Source organism: Dama dama, chromosome 33, assembly GCF_033118175.1.
Source record: "Dama dama isolate Ldn47 chromosome 33, ASM3311817v1, whole genome shotgun sequence".
NCBI classification, from domain to species: domain Eukaryota; kingdom Metazoa; phylum Chordata; class Mammalia; order Artiodactyla; family Cervidae; genus Dama; species Dama dama.
In genome coordinates this window covers 53,726,280-53,744,780 of record NC_083713.1, presented here as the reverse complement: position 1 = coordinate 53,744,780, position 18,501 = coordinate 53,726,280, and the positions used below count along the sequence as shown (strand labels likewise).

Sequence of the window (18,501 nt, the reverse complement as noted above, 5' to 3'; positions counted from 1 at the left end):
CTACAAGTTAACAATTAAGGAAAAAAAAAAAAAAAACCAACCCCAAACCGCCTTATTTGCCTCCTATAACACTGATCATGAGATTTGGCTTTCAAGCTTTAATAAGTGCTAAGGAGGTGCCTCAGAACTTTTCTCCTGTTTAATTAAGTGTACCCACTCCTCTTCAGGCATCCAATCAGATTAAACGAGAGTGAACCCCGGGAGCAGAGTGGATGAGCCCTACTGGTAAGGATTAGCTGAAGGTGTACTGACTCTCTCGACCTTTCGGGTTCCTCTAGGAGCCGCTGCTCCTGCGACTCAGACAGGAGTGGAGATTTCCCTTACACCCGAGTTGGAAGGCGCTCGCTCTCCACCCCTCTCCCGTCTCTCTCTGTCTTTCACTCTGCTACTGTTTGCTGCCTGTACTTTAGCTGTCTCTTTTCCACTCTCTACCCTGTCAGTTTCTGGCCTGCCAATTTCAACTTGAAGCTTGACTGGGCTGATTTGATGCAAATACCTCCAGGGAAAACCCTGAAACTGATGAACAGTTATGTCAAGTCGATTTTGCACCATCGGGAAAAGGTAACCTCTGCGAGAAAAAAAACAACAAGGTTAAAGAGACAAGGGCTTTTCACGTGTAATACCTCTGCTGCACATCTCGTTCACTGTTTACCATCCCTCAGAAATTGTAACTGTCAGAATTAGTCCTAATTGCAGATGCGAAAGCTGCCATTATAATAAAAACAGAGGCAGTGCAGGCATTAAATGTAGCAGCCTAATTTGTGAGACTACAGAAAAGGTAGAGTAAATGAATATTTCATTACTTTAATTACCAGGGACTACTCTTTTCTTGCTGTCTTATGATAAGTGTTGCTGTAACTAGCAACAGCAAACATCCACTAAAACATAAAGTGCAATAATCATCCTGCTGTCAGGATCACCACTTTAAAATACGAGCTGGGAAAAAATATAATGGTTTATCTATTTCTTAGAGATCGCAGAAGTAGAAGATGGAAATTCATTTAATATTGGGGTGGGGGGGGCTAACACATATACAAAGGCACCAGTAAACAGTTTTAGTCAGAGAATAATGGCTCTGAGAGAGGAGGAAAAATATCAGTTGGCTATACATTTGAAGTGTTTGCCCGAAAAGAATGCTGGAAAGTGAAAAATAGGAGGTAATAGCATTTGGACTTTTTAAGGCAAAATCTTGTTTTGTGTTGCACAATGTAATTGCTTGAACATTAGAAAATAAAACTCCAGTGACTGGGGGAAAGACAAGAGGAAAGCGAGTGGTTTTCAAATGATTAAGCAAAAGTGGAAAAAGTTCAAGTTGGCAAAAGTTTAGAAGCTCAGTCCATTTCCATTTTAAAAAGACTAGATAAAGCCTGCCAGAAAAAGGACTTTGCCTACAGTTTCGGAGGACCAATTCATAAGATTTGGGGAGTATCAATAATTACTCACCGCTGACACCTTGAAAAGCCCTGGGCATCTCTCCTTAATTGTCAATTTCAGGTAAAAGGGCAAAGCAGGGTGGAGGGGTGGCCGGACTGTGGGAGGTGGGAGGTGGGCCAGGGGGTGGGGGCGTGGTGGAGGAGGTTGCTGAGACTGGCTGAAGCCAGCCTGTCTCTGCATTTATCACTTTGTCCCAGAGGAGGTGTTTGTTCAACATAGCAGTTTGACAGCACAAAAAACACTGTGGCCAGAAGCCCTATCAAAGAACCTACTGACACATATCATTTGTGGTCTCGGTTTCACAGGGCAAGGCTACCTCTCACTTTATCTACACAAGTATAAAACTCCACACGTTTCTAAGTGTTCAGTATAGTTTAATCCCCTCCCCCTTTCTTTCTTTTAAATACTGTAAACACTACTTTAAAATGCCATCTTTATTTGGGACTCCTGAATGTTGTTTTAAAAACCATAATAATTTGCAATCAATTTAGCATCATCTGTGTTAAGGTTGGTAATATTTAAAGGAAAAAGAAGGAAAACAGTTTAAAAGCACAAAGTTTGTAATTTATCCTAAATAATACACTTAAAGCTTAGATTAATAGGTACAAGTAAGTTTTGTAAGAGTCATGTCATGTGGCATAGGGAACACTGTTTGCTTGTTGTTTTTTTGTTAACAATAAATCCTACTGAACAGGCGTCTACATTAATTCTTCACCTCTACTGTTTTTGCTTAAGTGTATCTCACTCACAAGCTATAAGATTGGAGTTATAGTTAAAGAGGAAAAGTCCTAGAGTTGGGATCCTAGGGTGTATCTGTGTGCACAGAGGCTGTATTTGGTTTTCAGATTCCCATCAGCAGAGCAAAGGTGATGGAAAATCTTTAGAGGACAATCATTTTACTTAGAGATTTTCCCCTTTTAACGGGTCTATTTATTATGAAAACAGTTTACTGAGTTCTTTATATATAAACCTCACCTCTTAAAACTGAGAAATCTCATGATGTGAAACACTTCCATTGATGCGCTTTGTGTCTAAAATAGAAACTTAGGTACTTCCAAGAATAAGCAAAATGCAAAGTTTCCTTGATTACAGTTACTCAGATATATAAAACAGTATCAATACAATTTAAATTAAAAAACAGTGAAAGCTATCCACTACATTCAGAGATCACTTGGATACTAAATTCCTTGAAATTTATTCATTAATTTAAGAGAGAAAAATTCTCAGATCTTAAATAGCATGATAACTTAATCTGTTGATCTCTTATGGATTACTTATTTTGGGGAGGGAGTATCTGTCACCTTTTTAGGAGTACCTTTCTTTCCTAGAGTTGGTTATAAAAGGAAATATGAAACAGTATATAAAGTACAAAAATCACTATATCACCATATTAGCAATGTTAAGGAGGAATCCATTAACTTTTAAAATATTAGGATGTTTGCCTTTTTGTCACAGGAAATCATTGCCAATTACCTGTTCCCAAAAGAATACAGTCATTCACCTCTCTCAACTGATATTATTTTAAAATGTTTCTCCTTTATTATCAGGATTTAAAGATCCACCTCCATATATCTGCTCTTTGGGTAAAGTTTTCTAAATTGACCAGTTCTGTGTTTATCATTTGCTTGAAAGAATATCTTCATTTAAGTGGGACTTAAAATTTTTAACTTCAAAACACCGAAGTTCAGAATTAGGTTTCCTTCAGTTTAGAGTATGTGTGGGTTTAGGCTGAAATAACACACAGCAACCAAGAAAAATGAAGAACAACTAAAAATGGATTACATACATTAGAACATGACATTGAATCCCATGGATTATATGGAAAATTACCTGAAGTTTTAATTTTACAGTGATGTCTAAAAAATAGAAAAGAACGAAAAGCAAATACGTATGCCAACGTTTGCGCATTCTTAAATCTTAACAACAAATCTCAACTCAGATGAATAACAGAACTAAATTTGTTTTTTTAAAAAATCAGGAATCCTTATGATGATTACATTCCTCAACTGAAAAATGAAAGCAAAGTTCAATCAGATCTTTCTCAGAGGTTTGCTCCCTCTCACCCCATCACTTATGGGTCCTTGTTACCTGCCCTTCCAAAGTCTGGTTTTCAGAAGCCTATGATAATTTCTAACCAAGACTTCAGCCTCCACTGTAATGAACATGGCTTTATCAGCTCTCATACTTTATTGGGTGACAAATACACAATATCTGATGAGACACTGATCATTTTCCTTCCCTTTTCTCTTTTCAGCCTCTCTAACTTTCCTGTCAGGAGCCTGAAAAAATATGCGCAGTTACTGTTGCAGCGGGGAGACGAAGTTTAACTTCTGGGTTGGCAATCGGAGAATAATTCATGAGCAGATTTCTAGCAAATGATATGATTTGCTAAATTTTGGTCTTTGATTTATATTTATGTACTCCTGCTACTGCTAAGGTTTTGCCAACCTCAATTAGATCATGAATGAGATCATTTTAATTCAGCCCCCAAACTGTGACCTGACCATGGTCTGAAAGTGTTCAAAAAGTAATTTTAAGCCTCCCTTTGATTTGAAAAGGAATACTGCATGCTTGGTCGTTCATACAAATAACATAAAACTTAATTATTGAATGATTTGGCAGAGGACCTTCCTGCCAAACAACAGTCAATGCCAGCTACTGTGATGCCGGCGATGCCCGGCCCCCGAGCGCACAGCCCCCTGTATACAGCATTTGTTCATTGTGTCTCAGGGCAAGATGCTTTCAAACAGGATTCACGGATCTGGGAGACTGGGTGCAATGCAAAGGGGGTACCATATTTATAACTCCAGTGAAAAAATGCTGTCTCACCTAGAAGGGAAGTAGATCTGCGCTGTCAAATCACCAGGAGGCTGTGACAAAGGGAGTTCGCAGCCTGACACACGGTGTAACAACATAGCAAACACCTTTAATTCTGCTTCGTCTCATACCCTTTACTTTCTCACACATTCGTGGCTGCTCGAACGTTGACACCTACACTCTTTTTCAAAACTAAATAAGGCAATCTTATTTAAGCCCGAATGCAACACCTGAAAAGTTATTCTTATGCCCAGCAAAAAATAACCATTAACTCCTTCCTCTTAGAAATGCCTCCCTGCTTGGTCTGACAAGTCTCAAGTTGGCCTTGGGCCCTCCCTGGGCCCCTGACTCTTGAGGTTCACATGACCTCCCCAGCTCCTTGAGATAGGCAACACTTCCCCCCTCGAAAAGATGCGAGACTGCTGATAAGGTCACTGTCCGAGCTGGCCTCTGACAGTGTTTCCAGTTGAAATCTCTTTGCTTCATCACAAACTTCTGGTGTCTTCTACAGTATGGAGAGAGGCCCCAGCTGCTTCATTCCCTCTAGCTACCATAGTCTAATATCTTAAAAGCTGGAAATGAAAATAGCTTTTCTAAAGATATTTCCTGGAATTTTCAATGTTCTGCCTTGATTCCTTTCTCTCTCTCTCTCTTTTTTTCCCTTGCCAATTATACACCACCATTTGGAGGGCTTATGAGCAATGTAAGTCCACCTCATCTAATTAAACCACATTGTTTTAAAAGCTTGAACAGTTTTCATGTCTATAAGACTTGTCTGAATAATAAACTGCTAGAGCCAGGATTCTGAGTGTCTTTGGAGAGTCAGGATTTTATCTGCTGAGCGCAAAAGGCCAGGCACTCAAAGAGTTAAACAGTGTTCCTGCATTGCTGGGTAGGTTAATATCACAGCTGTCTGGTAAAGCATTATCCTGGTACCTCACTTAACAAAAGCCTCCTTTTGCAAACAGACTCCCACTTCCCCCCGCAAGTGTCCAAAGGTGTTTACTGAAGTAAATCTGCCTAAATCCTTCATTGCTTGGGTCATGGGGGTGGATAGGAGGGGTGGAAGGTGTAAGGATAATCTCTTTTTGTAAATTCTGTAAATCTTCTGGGAAAAGAAAAAAAAAAATCAGGAATCTGTGTCACATGCTCCTGGACAACTTCTAATATCTCTGCTAGTTTTGCTCTTGTGAGTGAAATTTGTCACCATGACTATCACAGAAGACACCCCCTCGCCCCGCCCCAGGTTTCCAATTATTCACTCTCCTGTTTGAAGCGACTGCACTTTCAAAGTTGAGTGTGTGTACGCATGTGCACCGACATTATATGCTTAATCTAATTGTTGAAGAAAAACTGTTGGTATCTTAAAAGTGGTTTCAGAAAGGAAAAAAAAAGACAAGACAGTTTAGGAGCAAGATAATGTAGCTGAAAAGTTGTCACGAGAGGTTTCTGTTCTTGCTGTGGTCTCATTCCAATACCATTAACTGCATGTTACTTTTGCATGTTGAAAATGGAGGCAAATAACAGGAAAACCTGACAGGTCCGCCTGCAAGGGTTTAAACAGTTCCCAGTAAGAAGGAGCCCTTTAGGCATAAACTTTCTCTCTCAAGAGAACGTGAATACCACCAACCCCTCCCTACAAATCTTGAAGCATCCAGTTTGAGATACAAAAAGGCTGTCATCTCACAAATGTTAAACATACTAAAAAAATCTGAAAAAAAAGTATGAAGAAGGTGTGAAAAACGTGGCACTTTACAGCCCTCAAAGCTTTTTAAAATAGAACAACTTTTCCCCCTAAAATTCTTTTCAGAGAATTTTTTTTTTTTTCCTTTTTGGCTCATTTGAGAGTTTCTTTCTTGGCTTTTTTCCCCTTTCATTTGAAAATATGAATTATCATAAAAAGTCAGGGGGAAAAATGGGAAAGTCTTTTCCAGTTTTCCTGAAGATGTATCAGTGCGTTCGGGCTGGGTGTAAGCAACTTCTCCCTTGTGCTCTGGGCCAGACACCCATCACTGAGAGCAGATCAGGGCCTCTGAAGACTCCTCCTCGCCCTTCTCCAGCGCCCCAGCTTGCCCCCCAGCCCCCTCCACCACCCCAGGGCCTGAAGGTAAACAATAAGCGCCACAAATTGGGCAGCACTCCAGAGTGGGATGTCCACACACCTGACCCAAGTCTAACAGGCTTCTGGGGGAGAATTTGATCCTTCCCTGACACTTTTTACCTCAAGTGTTGAGCGGGTGGCCATGAATAGTACAGACATGCCATCTTGTAACACTATATGCCTGTCAGGAGGGACAGGGCCTGGTTAAGCATCAACTATATAAGGCTGGTAACTAGGGAAAGCCCAACAAACAGCCACAAACACCTCAGTTATTTTACTCAGCTACTATCCTCTGCCTCTCTCTCTCTCTCCCTCTCTCTCCCTCTCTCTCTCTCTCTCTCTTTCTTTTCATCTTGGCTTTCTGTGGCAGAATGCAAATGGAGCCTGCCGGCGGTGAAAGGGCTGAATTGTGATTAAGAAGAAGAAGAGCTCCTTTCTTTGTTCTCCCCTCAGGGGATGTTTACTGGGAGAGACACAGCGGATCAGATATGAAAGGCATTCAGGTCAGCATTGATGTGAGCGAAAGTGAAATCATACCTAAGGCATTCAAAAGACCGCCGTGTCAGGGGTTCAGCTAACGGTGCCGCTACTGTGTGTGTCTTCCCGGAGAGGCAAAAATCTTTGTGAAAAGACTGACGATTTTTTTTTTCCTCCCTAATTTCCTTCAAAATTATAAAAGTCCTCCCTCCCTCTCCGTTTACCTCCCACCAGATGCCACAGGAGTTAGTATTTTCTCTCCTTATGGACCACACGCGAAATCAGACCAGCTTCTAATAGCTGTACTACCTAAATGAACCAGCCTTGCACCATCTGAACTGTGAAATCTTTTTTTTTTAAGCAGGTGTATTCATGTGTGCTACATATATGCCTAATATGTAGGGGAGAACTGCGTGAAGAGAAAAGCCAAAACACACACGGGTGGATGGTTTTTCCTCTCACTTCCCTCAGAGGAAACACGGGACACACACACACACACACACACACACACACAGAGTGTAAAAACAGTACAGAACACCTTAAAACAAAATTCTTTATTTACTTTGTAACTAGGAGTTACAGTTTTCCTGAGAGCTCTCACTCTGACATGACTGTCACCCAAGATAAAAGTATTTGGCACGTAGCTATTAAGGCAAAGACTTCCACAGAGTCTGCTGATTATTAGTGCTTGCCTTTTTAAAAAGAGTTGATGAAGAAATACTTGGATCTTTACTTTTTAAAAGTTTACACTCCCGACAGCCCAAATAGTCATTCAATAGATTTTTTTTCCAAGTGGTAAGCTGATGCTGTTGGCATAAACAGAGCTATGTAAATATATACAAAATTCACAAATCATAGCAAACATACAAATAATGAGGAGGTGCCTAGATGTTTTAAGGCTTAAACACGAAAAGGAAAATCACATTTCATCTTCTGATTGCCAAAGAAAGAAAAGAAATAGGGAGGGGGAATAAGGCTATATTTATTGGTTTTAAATCATCCTTCCCTCTGCTCTGAATTATTTTTTCTCAACCTTCACATCTTGGCTAAAAAGCATATTTGGGCTTATGTTAACATCTGCTTTTGTGGTGACATTTAATTCTGTATATTTTCAACTAGTGTTTCTGCATCACAGATTTTCCCCCTTTATCTCTTCGCTCTAAAAAGACAACCAAAGAGCAATCAAAAAGGTGTCTGACTTGGCCATTCAGACAATTGCCCCCTTGTGGGAATGCGGGAATGAATGGTACAGTGGACACCCCAGCACCATTGACGTTATAAACATGTAAATGAAACACATTAGGGCAGACAATCAATTGTCTGTGAGCATTGCAAACCTGCACTCCCTCGCTCTGTGACAGGCACAAAATAGTGTCTACCTTGGGAAGCCACGGTGCTGGAGAGGAAAAGGACAAAGCGTTCTCTTTCACACAGAAGAAAATGCACCTTAAAAGCCTTGGAAGAATGCAGATGACAAACACTGTTGTAAGGAAAAGACTCTCCCACATCTTGGAATAAACGCAGCACTGCTCAGAGAGCTAGCAACAGCCTCCCTTCCTACCTTCAGGGTAGACACACACATTTTTCCCAGGCGAAAGTCTTAATATGGCATTAGGGTCTTGGAATTTTCTTTACTTCGAGTAAATTAAGCAAGCAAGAAAGGAAGCATCTGAAACGTATGACAGAGCAGTTTACTGGGGAACGTCAGTCTTGGCTTTGGTCGTATTTGGAAATAAATGCTTAAAGACGTGAATGTATCTTTATGTGGCAACAGAGAAATAACGTAAAGTTTCAAATCCTTACCCCACCCTTACCCCTGGTGGAGAGTCACGCTATGGATACCAGCAGGCTAGTGGCTATGTTATGAAGGAAGCCATGTCTCTATCCCCAATTGACTGAGTTTTTTCAAACGGAAATAAAACAAATAGATCAGTCTAGATACATAACCCCCAGCCATGTGTGTGTGCAGCGTGACAAAACTTGCAGAAACTCTTCACAGAGACAGAAGGATGGAGATGGATATCTGGGGCACACCCTCCGAGCTGGTACCTGCCACACAAACTGCTTCTGAGTGCTTTGCGAGTCAGCAAAACCACCTCCTCGGAACCTCATCAACTTTACCAGAAAGGTACTTGAACAAGGTTTCCACACTTGCAAGGAGCACCGAGTCTGAATTGACTGCAATTCGAAGGAAACTTCCCTGCCTCAGAGTGTATTGAGGGGCTCTGGCTCACAGCTTCACCCCATCCCAACTTCACCTCTCTGAAAAGAGAGACGAGAGAGAGAGACAGGAGCCACATCCTGAAGCAGGGGCTTCTTGCGTTTCTTTTCCTTTTCATTTGAGCATCTCTGAAACGGGAACAACTTCTCTGCCCTCCACTGCCTCTCAGCATCATCACCAGCACTTCCACTCCCTTTCAGGAAGTGGTTAAGGGAGTGAGGGCTTATCTTAAACAGGGATCATCATTTCTGCTCATCTGATTGTTTCTCCTCTAGGATCTAAAGCCCTGAAAGCATCCAACTTCATCCCTTTTCTTCCCCACTGAAAATCAGTGACCAAAGGTGTTTGTAAAAATCTTCCCCCATTCCACTACACAATGCCTAATGCTTTAGCTGAAACTTTGGAGGAAAATTAAATTTAACTTTTCTTTCTTTCTTCGGTTTCCTCTTCCCTACCACTCATAATTCAGTTTCCATTTAAAAGACAACTCCATTCCCTTTTCTGAAACAAGCAGTTTCCGGGTTTGATTTTTATGAAAATGTGCCTGTGTCTGTGTGATTTTTTCAGAGGCTGATGCTGGGAGGTGGTGGGCTGGGGAGGCAGGCCCATCTTCCTAGGGTCTGCAGGAGGCAGGAGGGTGGCCGGAGCATCCCCAGGAGCTCATCCCCAAATGGGGGCTAAAGCAACAAACTTTGCAAGTTACCACCGGGCCGGGCCAGTGGCAGGCAGCAGCCAGGCACCTCCTGCTCCCAAGTGCTCATTTCTGCCTCGAAGGCTGTGTGGAGATAGTGGGGTATAATCAGGGGACTGAAAAGGGGGGCTGGGTTTTCCCCCTCCTCTCCAGCTTCAGTGAAAGTATTACAAAGTGAGTCAGGAGACTGAAGATCATCTGACTGAACTTTCTTGAAACCGACACACATTCTTGTCTTCGGGCAACTTGCTTTTTGCCTCCTTCTCCCTCACCCCTCTCCCCCTTCCCTCCTGCACATCTTATTTTCTGGGAAGAGATATCATCCTTTCCATGTGGGGGAAAGGAGACTGTCCACCATGGATTAACTTGGCGCTGGCACTGTCTTTGCCAGGCATCTTGCTAGCTTGAGAATCTTGAAGCCTGGATGTTAGACTCTTGTTTCTCTCTTTGTACATTTGCTTTCCTTGAACTGCCTCCTTCTCCTTTGCTTTTTAATAATTGCATACAGCACCGTCTTTTAACCCACGTTCTTGACCAGCCTTTCAAACACACACATACTGCTTTACACGTTTTATCTCTTTGTCGCCTTAGTCTATACACACACTGTTGACTTCATTAAAATTATATAAAGTGCCATTCTAGTTTCCTGGATGACCATCTCTCTCTCTCTTTTTCCTCATGCAGTCACTACTTCTACGATTAGTATTGCCATTATTCCTTTCCAGGAATTTCTATATGATTTTGATAAGCATCATCATATTTAGTGTTATCAGCAAAGACACAAGCTCAAAAGTGACATCTTTTCCATGAATCCAGGAAAGAAGAAAAATCCACTCAGTTCAGATAAATCCTAGCAATTCCCAAAGGGAAAGGCACTGGATACGTACTTGATGAGAAAGAAAATGAAAAAAGAGGGGGAAAAACTCTTCTACCTGCTTCTCAAAACCAGGACCTTGCTCAGATTAAACCCAAAGCAAAACGCTGACAAGTAACGAATTTACAGCATGTTTTCCCACAGATTATTGGGAAATAATTATTGCTGTTAAGTGTGCAGGGTCTGGGCTAAATGCCTCTAAAATGTGCAATTCAACTTTCCACTTCAGAGTGTTAGGGCTTCTCCCAAGTTTGTGGCTGGGCAGAGGGAGATGGGGTCCTGTTACTGAACACCAAGCAGTGTCCACGGCTGCACCTCGCTGGTGCTCTCTTCCACCTGTGAAGCCCCCAGCAGACCTTCCCCACTGCCAATCCCCGCCCCAAGGCTCTTAGGAAGCTTGGAGCATTCTGTTTTCCCAGACCTGGGCTCTGGTCTGACCTCACAGCCTGGACCAGGCTGGTCCAACGGTGGCAAAATCCCGAAGGGGGTTGGAGGAGGCAGACAAGAAGAAACAAACATGCTAAATAGTCTCTCCTGCAAAAGAACACTTCTGGGAACCTTGTTTTAAATCTTATTCTCCTTTCTCTCTCTCTCTCTCTCAAAAAAATGACTGTTTAACATAAGAAAAAAAATAAGGCCTCCTTGACACAAAGCTTTTGTTATCCAGTTGATCAGCAAGCAATGTGCTTTAGATACTTGTAAGGGGGGGGGGAGAGCCCCACAACAGACATTGATTTTAGAAAATCAATAACCAACATTTAATAAAAGGAACAGAGGAAACACAAGAGAGGAGAGGGGGACATTAGGTGTAATTTTAGTGTCTACTAAATTACCCAGAGACGGGGAAGGGGAGGTCTCCAGTGTAAGGACCACCTTAAATAATGCCAGACACTAGAGTGAAGAAAAAATTAAATTAAGAGAGAGGAAGAGACAGGGAGAAAGAGACTTAAAAAGAGGCAGCCTGAACTGGGTCTTGGGGAAGCAGCTTGGTATATATTATTGTACTTGTTTTTTTGTAATACTAAGCCAAGCAAATAGATCAAAGGCAGCACAAAGGGAAAAGGCAGGATAACATAACGAACAGTTTCTGACTAAAATTCCTCTATCACTCCCCCATATGGCTCGACACCTCCACCACAACAAGCAAAACACACACACACACACACACACACACACACACACGCACACACACACACGCGCGCACACACGAAACCTAGAGAGACAGAGACAGGGAGAAGCATCATTTGTCTCTAATCAAAACTCCCTCTTCTTTGTTGTTTTCTCCTTCCAGCGCCCCTCACTGCGCCCCCAGCCGCCCCCTCCCGCGCCGCGCAGCTCGGGGGCAGGCCGGGGGCGCACGATTGTCTTCTCGGGAGGAAAGTTGTTCCAAGTGGGCCCCGGCGGTCCCCGCGAGGCGCGGGCTGGGTTCGCGGGAGACCCGAGGCCGGGGCCGGCGCCGCGTCCCCGCGTCCAGCTCGGGAGCGTCGACGCGGCCCCGCGCCGGGTGATCGGGCTGAGACCGAGGGGAGCGAGAAGTTTCCTTTCCCAGTCTGAGCTGGCGCTAGTTCGCTTGTTTGTTTTGGGGGGTTGGTTTTTCTTTTTTCAACTCAGTATCCTCCGTCAGCTACCCCCCGGCACCCTCTCCGGTCCCCAGCTCTCTCCCCTCCCCCAGGCGCCTTCTGCGCTCTTGCCAATCACTTTTCTCTTTTATTCCCACGATTTTGTTTGGGGGTAATACCTAGGGGGTCTGCCTCTCGCGCGCGCTCTCAAGATCTTCCTCTCTCTCCGGCTCTCACTCTCTGCCTCCCTTGACTCTTTCTAAGATGGACCTACGGAGCTGTCACACCTTTGATCCCCCACGCTCTGCGTGTCCCCCTTGCACCCCCATCTCCTTCCTCCTTCTCGACTCAGCCTGGATAACGGACTCCTCCTGACCGTGTCGAAACTGCCCAGAAAAAGTCTCCCCGCGCTCCGGGACTCCGCCAGCCCCCGGCGTGGGGCCAGAGCCCGCTGGAGAGGCACCACCCGCCCCCGCGCCCGCACGGACCCCGCGCGGGGCCGGCCGAGACCCTCCCACCCCGGGGTCCCGGCGCGCCTGGCCCGCCGGGCCCCGCTGCCGGCGGACCGTTACTTGGCGTGCGGAGAGGCGGCCGGGCGACTCCGGCAAGAAACTTTGAGCCTGGCGGAGGCACAGCCCCGGGGCCCCTCTCCCGCCCTCGCCGGCCCTCTGCCACCCCCGCCCCCACCCCGCGATCCTGCGCGACCCGGCGCCCAGGCCCCCCGCCCTGCCCTCGCCGGGCGCTCCCGCAGCCCGGCCGGGGAGCCGGCGGGCCGGGCGCTCCCGGAGCGGGAGGCGGAGGCGGAGGGAGGGAGGGCGGAGGCGGGGGCGCCGGGGGCGGCAGAGGTGGGGGCGCCGGGCCCCGGCCGGACCCCGGCGCTCGGAGCCCCCCGGCGCCCGCCGCTCACTTTGCCCGGCACTTCCCCCAACTCCCCACCGTCCAGTCGCCGCGCGCGCCGGGCTCCGGCGCCGGCCGCGGAGGGAGGCTCGCCCGCGAGCCCTGGGCGCCGCCGCCGCCGCCGCCTCGGTTCCTTTTCCCTCTCCCCCTCCTTCTCCCCGGGTCTGGAGCCGCAGAGTGGCCCGGAAAAGTTTGGTTCGGGCCGCTTCTTACCGTTTTTCCTCCTGGGATTGGCTTGTTTGCGTCTCTTGCACCGGGGGCCATCCGCCATGATCGGCTGCTTCATTGATAAGAGCGGATCAGATGGCAGTTCGCATGGACTCGGCGCCCTGCTTCGGCAGCACGCAGGCTCGATCTAGCAACCAAACACAGCGACAATGTGGGCATCGCCCGCGCCCATTGAAACGCGCGCGGGCCGCCCGGGGGAGCCGGGCCAGGGCCCGGGCGAGCACCCATCCGCGCCCCCCAACGCCAAAGCGAAACTTCGGCGGCCCCCTCCCCGCCCCCCGCCCCCAGCCTTGGCCCCGAGGCGCTTTGTGTTTGTTACTGTTTGGTGTGTTGCACCCGCGAGGGGATCAGAGAGACAAGAATTACATCTTCAAAATGAGTCATAACTCCTGACCGTATGAGGGAATGCACACGGCCGTACAGTAAGGCTGCTTGACTCAGGGCTAGGCGGACCCTTTCCTCCGAAAAGTCCTCAGCCCGGCTCGGCAACTTGGGGTGAGGCGAAGCTTGCTTTAGCTCTCATCTTGTCTCACCACCCCCCACCCCATTCCCCAGAGGAAGCAAACAAACAAACAAACAAACAACGCGAAACAACCCCCGATGAAGCACACTCGGGCAAATTGATAATAGTAATTATAGGAAGCCCACTCGCCCCGCGTCCCATCCCCTCCCCTTTCGGAGTTTATCGAGACACTGTCTGTTCCTCCCCCCCCCCACACCCCCGCCCCCAAATTAGGATTTCCCGTTTCACGCCGCAATAAGAAATATAATTATAAGCCTCTTTGGACACTGTCCCTCCGCCCCCCCCCCCCCACCCCGCCGCCACCTTCTCCACTTTGACAATATTTACTTAAGTATTTCCCCCCACCTCACTCACACACATGCTCCCCCACACTGGTTCCCTTAAATAGTTCCAGTAGAAAATTGTTTTTTCCCCTCAAGAAAGGAAAGAGAAAGTCCAACCGCTACGACAATACTTTTCAGCCCTACTGAATGATCGTATCCTTTCTGGCTTCGAAACTTTTGTACCTAAAAATCGAGAGAGGCGCTGCATTTTTTCAGTTGAAACTGTCAAAACTTGGAGAAGGGGAACCTCGGAGGCAGGCAGGAGAGGAGGAGAATCCCGAAACTCGATGGAGGTTGGGAAGATGCTGTGCCTCGAGGATTAGTTTAAACAGGGGGCTATAAAAGATGTAACAGATGCAAACTGTAACACAAGGGCCATTAACCCTTTCTCTGCCGAGTACACTCGGTCCCCACGCCCCGCACCTATTGTCTCCTGTGTTAGAAGCTTTGCGGAAAACCTGGAAAGTGAGTATCAGTTTCCACACATTTGCTGAGAGGGGTAAGGGCGGGGGGGGGGGGGTTTGCAGAGAGAAGGGGAAGTAAATGATTTAGAAAGCACCTTGAATTTAACCTAGGCATAGTGGCAGCCTTTTAAGTTTGACACATTTTGTCATGTCTTGGCTTTCCTGTGGATTTGAAATTGTTGGGAAAAATCCTGAAATACAGAAATGGACACACAAGTGTCTGGGAAGAAACAGCTGGCCTGTCTGTATTCCTGCTGAGACTTACGCAGGATTGCATATAAATACATGTTTAATAAAGTAAGCTGCTAGTTTTATGAGCATGTGTGTGTGAGGGACAAACAGGGCATTTGTGCTGTAAACTTTATCTTTGCCTGTTATTTCTAACTCTGGAGTTAGTAATCTTACCTTCATCATTATAGGGGGAGCATGTAAAATATGTAAGTAGGTGGGAGACACACATTCATGTTAACCGGGATCACCCCTGTTCCTGGGAACTCCTGCTATCTCGACTTTTCAGTGCCAAAGTATGGAATGGGATATTTGAGTGTATCTTCTGTCTCTATATGACTTTGCCACTGGAAATACAATTTCAAAAGTTATCCTTAATTTAAAACCCTAACATCCTGACGGCAGTTTTCTTCCCAGCTGTAGTGAGCCCCCCCCCCCTCTTTGGTAAACGACTCAAGTTCCATGAGGACTTTCACTTCTTTATTTATCATCACAGAAGTGAGGTGTTACTTCACATACATACACACACAAAGAATGAAATAAAGAAATGAAACTCGCTAAGCAGACAAAAACAGGCAACTTTCTACTTAGAAAACAGCCTTCTTCGGTGGGAAAGGTTGGACTGCCATATCTAAGAGAAAGACTTGCTCCCGAATTTGGTAGGTTTGTGTCCATCAAGTTTTGTAATTATTAACAGGTATTTGCCAAGTTTTAATTGCTGAATACAATGAATTGGAACTAGACGTGAAAACAGAGCAAAATCTCTCCCCTTGAAGAGTTTTTATTCCAACCATACAGTTCTCAATAAAACTTTTCCAAGGCTGGGTAGTAAAAGGCACCTTTGGTTACCTGAATGGACAGGTACAGGGCAAATTATTTGGGGGAGGAAAAAAAGGGGAGAAAAAGAAGGAGAGAGACAGAGGGAGGGCGAGAAAAATCGAAGAAGTCACTCTTGGGAAAAGCTTGCCATAAAGGAGCTAAACCCACCTGAAATTCCTACCCACAGACACTCCTTCTCACTTTAGACTCACATCCCCACTTAAAAGGAGAAAATCATAAAAGGAAGGTGGGGGGGGGGGTGACCATGCCAAAAAGGAATAAAAAGAGAGAAAAGGGGGAAAAAAAAAACCTACCTGCGAAGTCTTGTTTGTAGTTTTGGCCAGAAATGGTGAGAAGAAAAAGCATGAAGAAGCCGCGAAGTGTGGGGGAGAAAAAGGTGGAAGCGAAGAAACAGCTCCCGGAGCAAACTGTACAAAACCTCGCCAAGAGTGTCTGGAGGCAGGACCGTTATTCCTGCGGAGCAGGTTAGAACTGATCTCTTTCGGCCACTCCAGGAAACACAAACCTGGGGACGGACTGACGTGTTACGCCTCTTCTAATGACATTTTTTTCTTTTTCTTTTCTGTAGGAGAGAGAGAGACCCTGAAACACGCGCCACCTATCTTTGTGGGGAGGGATAATTGAAGCGCCCTGAGCGTGAGCATCATGTGAAAACGTGATCGCCAAGTTTCTCTCTGGGAAAGGATCTGGGATAGATTATACCTTGAAGTCTCCGCAAACGCTTTAGTGGAAGAAATGAAATTCCACCTCCCTCCCTTCCTCTCTCCCTCCCTCTCGCCTCCCTCCCTCCCTCCCTCCCTCTCTTCTCCACGCCCCCCCTCCCGCCCCCCCCCCCCCCCCCCCCCGTCAAGCCTTTGGCATCATTATCCTCATCACTAAATCCTACAGAGTACAGGGCGGAAAACGGTGCACACCATTCACAGAACTGGAGAACTCTAAGGGGCGAAAGTTAAAGGGAAAGATCCCGGTTCCTCAATCCACATCGCCTCTTCTTATACAGATATCTCTAATAACCAGATTTGAGATGCACATTAAGTTGTGTGGATTTCTCAGCACGGTTTCTGGAACTAAATTTTTTGCCCTTTCTCGTATTATTATTATTATTATTATTATTTTCTTTCAAGATGCCAGAGCCAGAGGGGGGAAAATTGCTGTATGTGAGCTGCATTTTAGGGCATGTGTGTTGGGGTGTGTGTATGTGATGAATTTCTGGATTGGATCCCAATACTAAAAAGTGGTTTGGCATTTTTAAAAAGGGTCTCTAAGTAAATTAACATAGAGCGCTGAGTTGACCGATCTCTGAATCTCTCTACATCTCAAGGAGACCTCACTACAAAGTGAGGGAGTGTGTGGAGGGAGGCAGGAGGAAAAGGAGAAAGGCCATAGAGGACTTTAGCAGGGAAGGAAGAGCACGATATTAAACGGCATGGGGTCTAAGTTTTGGAGTATATATTTTTTAATATTGCAATTAAAGTAAAATTAAAAAGAAAAGACTCCACCTTTGCTCTGAAGGGATTGGTTATGTAAATATGGAAGGGATTTCCTGGAGAATACAGCTTTCTACTGTATGGTTAATTAAATAATCACTCAAAAGCTTCCAACGTGACGCTTCTGTCGTAATCCAATCAGGTTACATAGGTCCTAAACAAGAAAGATATTTTCCACATCTGGAAGTCAGCAATTTAGCAAGTACTGCACATTATTAACCAATTCAGAGCCTACTTCCCAGGGGAATTTTTTTTGAAGTTTAAGTGTTCTTAACCAATGCTCTGCTGTTTTGTTAATCAAAAAGCTGGTTTACACTGCACATAATTGGAACTAATATAGAAGTAAATAAAGACAGCCAAATTTGAGGATGCTGAGCACAGGCATTTATCGGAAAAGGAAGAAATCTCTTAGCCTCCAGTGGTTCAGGCTCAATTTCTTAAAGAACTGTGAGGCTTTTTTTTTTTTTTTTTAAAGAGTGAAAGTGCTTGAGAACCTCAGAGCACAAATAAACTTTCAGTCCCACAGTCTTGGACTTCTTTGCAAAGGTAAAGGTGGAGGTGTCAAGAGGACTGAAGGACAGCCTCATGCCATATTTTTTTTTTCTGCTTTAATATTGTTAATATGTTACAGCCCCCAGTTTTCAGTCTGATGAAACCTGAAACAAATAACACCCTGATCCAACACTAGACTTTTACTCACATTAAGATAAACTGCTTTGAACTGTACTTTGAATGTGTGGCTAAAGCAAGACTTTGAATGCAACAGTCACTGGCAATTGCACTCAAGAGGAGGGAAAAGCCACCCCTTGGTTCGCCACATCCACATCCCAGAGGTGCGCAGCTTTGTATTTTGTATGTTTATTGGGGAGGGGGCAATAGCCACCCAGCATGACCACAACCAATACTTACTTTAGGATGTGAGGAAGTACATTTTCACAGTTGATAACAGAATCACCTCTTTGCTACCTTAAGCATTTATTACAATGAGAATCATCTCCCCCACACCACTCAGATAATTTACTTATAGAGGAGCATTTGAGATCACCAGCCTAAAATTTAATAATAAAAAAAGAAAATTAAAAGATTTCCACCATGGGTCAGGCACATTCTCAGTTTTATGCTTTACATTTCTTTAATATTCCTATCTCTATAAATATATGACTTATCAAGTTTCTCCTGAGATTTACTTCTATTATTAATATCCTTTTTAAAAATTCACTTTCCCCCACTTTTTTATTTAAAAAAAAAATCGAGTCTAGCTTTCTGTAGAAGTTTGCATTTCAGCGTTTCCTCTCCCATTTCCAGGACAAAGGTGTCCCTGGCATGGAGTAATTCCA

General features: G+C 45.0%; 1 protein-coding gene across 2 annotated transcripts in view; it reads right to left on the bottom strand.

Moving 5' to 3' along the window:
• Nucleotides 1–16,105, bottom strand: part of ZEB2 (zinc finger E-box binding homeobox 2) — a 131,228-nt gene extending 115,123 nt beyond the window's left edge. Inside the window, exons 1-2 of one of the 2 annotated variants that reach the window (XM_061135316.1) lie at nt 15,971–16,105; nt 13,285–13,426 (exon numbers count right to left, since the gene is read on the bottom strand). In XM_061135316.1, the coding sequence (XP_060991299.1) occupies nt 13,285–13,357 (73 nt within the window). In that variant the 5' untranslated portion in view covers nt 13,358–13,426; nt 15,971–16,105. Of the gene's footprint in view, nt 1–13,284; nt 13,427–15,970 lie in introns of those variants that run through there. The other variant, XM_061135315.1, reaches the window with a different exon arrangement.
• Nucleotides 16,106–18,501: the final 2,396 nt, after the last annotated feature.